The sequence below is a fragment of the Neopelma chrysocephalum genome, unplaced genomic scaffold, assembly GCF_003984885.1.
Source record: "Neopelma chrysocephalum unplaced genomic scaffold, ASM398488v2 Primary Assembly neopelma1_85659, whole genome shotgun sequence".
Lineage (NCBI taxonomy): Eukaryota > Metazoa > Chordata > Aves > Passeriformes > Pipridae > Neopelma > Neopelma chrysocephalum.
Window position 1 is genome coordinate 1 of NW_020915346.1, and position 1,728 is coordinate 1,728.

The following is a 1,728-nucleotide window of genomic DNA, read 5'->3' on the forward strand; positions in this document are numbered from 1 at the left end:
GCACTGGGAGGGACGGGGGAGACACTGGGCTCAGCTGGGGGGCACTGAGAGGGAGGGGAGAGGGCTTGGAGGACATTGGGAGGGACTGGGATGGCAGTGGGAGGGACTGGGAATAGAGTGGGTTAGAAGGGGCTGGGCTGGGGGGGCAGTGGGGAGAGAGTTGGGAGATGTGGGAGTGAAGTGAGAACGACTGGGAATGGACTGAGAGGGTCTGGGAATGGAGTGAGAGAAACTGGGAGTGACTGGGATGGACTGGGAGTGACTGGGAGGGACTGGTGTGGCCTGGGAAGGAAGCGCTCGGGCCTGGGAGGCTGAGTGGTGGTGAGGGAAGTGTTTGCTTTGGGTCTGCCTGGCAACTGGAGCGTCATCAGAGACACGCGCTGCCATTGGCTGAGGGGCGGGAGCTCGGGGGCATCGACGCGTGGAGACGCGGAGGGGCACTGGGATGGACTGGGATGGACTGGGATGGACTCTGAAAAACTGGAATGGACTAGGAGAGGCTAGGGGGCTTTGGAAGCACTGGGAGAGACTGGGATGGACTGGGAAGAACTGGGAGGGGGCAAAAAGCCACGGGAGGGGCGCAGGGAGGGCTGAGGGGTCTGGGATGATTCCCAGGGAGGGTTTGAGGGGCTCCAGGGTCTTTCCTGGGTCAGGGGTCGAGGGGACTCGCTCTGCCCCACGCTCACCTCTGCGGTTCACCAGGAACAGGGTGGACACCTCGTAGCTGACCCGGCAGAACCAGTCCACCGCAGACCGTCTGTACTCCAGCCCATCCTGTTGGCTGTTCCAGTACCTGGCCTGGATCTCCCCAAACGGGGTGTCCCCCACAAAGACCCCCACATCGCTGTCAAAGTGCATGTACTGCTCCCGGTTGTAGATGTACCTCTGCACGAACCTCACCCGCTCGGTGCCATTGATAAAGTAACACTCGTTCTTTCCCAGCCACTGGAACACCCCTGTGTGTGCAGGACATGGGTCAGGGGGTGCCCCGTCCCCCCCATCATCCCTCAGCGCCCCAAAGCAGGGTGGGAGCTCAGGGGGCCACCCCGGAACCCCCTTTCCCACCCCCCCTCTGCCCCACGGACGCCCCAGCACCGGCTCTTGGCTGGGGGGGAACCCCCCATCAGCCCCCCGGGGATGGACAGGGGGGTTGGGGACACCACCAATGCCGATCCCACCCCCCCCAGAGCCCCAGGGAACCGCTCCAGGGCTCAAGGGACACCCAGGGACCCCCAGTGCACCCCTCTGCCTGCTCTCCCACACCCCCTTTCCCCCCTCTCCCACCACTTTCTCACCGTCCCCCCAATCACCAGACCCCCCCACCCTCACTTTGGGGCTCCCACCCCCGTCCCACTCACTCAGGGACTTCCCACCCCCCTCACGCTCACTTTTTTGGGGCTCCCACCCCCTCTTTTCTCCCCTCTTGCCCCCCCTTGCCCACCCCACCCCCTGCCCGCCCCCCCCCGCTCACCCGACAGCTCCTCGCCCGCAGCCGGGGGGGCTCCCAGCACCACCAGCACCGCCAGCACGGCCCCAGCTCCCCGCACACGCTCCATGCCCAGCGCCGGGCACCCCAAAAGCAGCCAGGCTGGGACATTTTGGGGGGTTTTTGGGCGCGCTCGGATTGGCTGAGAGCGCCAAGTGCGGCTCCGGTTTGGGGCCGTGTTGTGGCCTGTTCTTGCCGGCGACTGATGAGTCATCAGCGCGGCGCGCTGGGATTGGGCGCGG

The 1,728-nt window shown here is 65.7% G+C and overlaps 1 protein-coding gene across 1 annotated transcript; it reads right to left on the minus strand.

Moving 5' to 3' along the window:
- Positions 1-686: 686 nt before the first annotated feature.
- LOC113979603 (HLA class II histocompatibility antigen, DRB1-16 beta chain-like) lies at positions 687-1,562 on the minus strand (the record flags this gene model as incomplete). Its single annotated transcript, XM_027706946.1, has 2 exons — positions 1,472-1,562; positions 687-956 (listed from the first exon to the last, which is right to left on the minus strand). Coding segments are annotated over exons 1-2 (355 nt in total), but the record flags the coding sequence as incomplete, so codon positions are not given.
- Between the last annotated feature and the right edge of the window lie 166 nt (positions 1,563-1,728).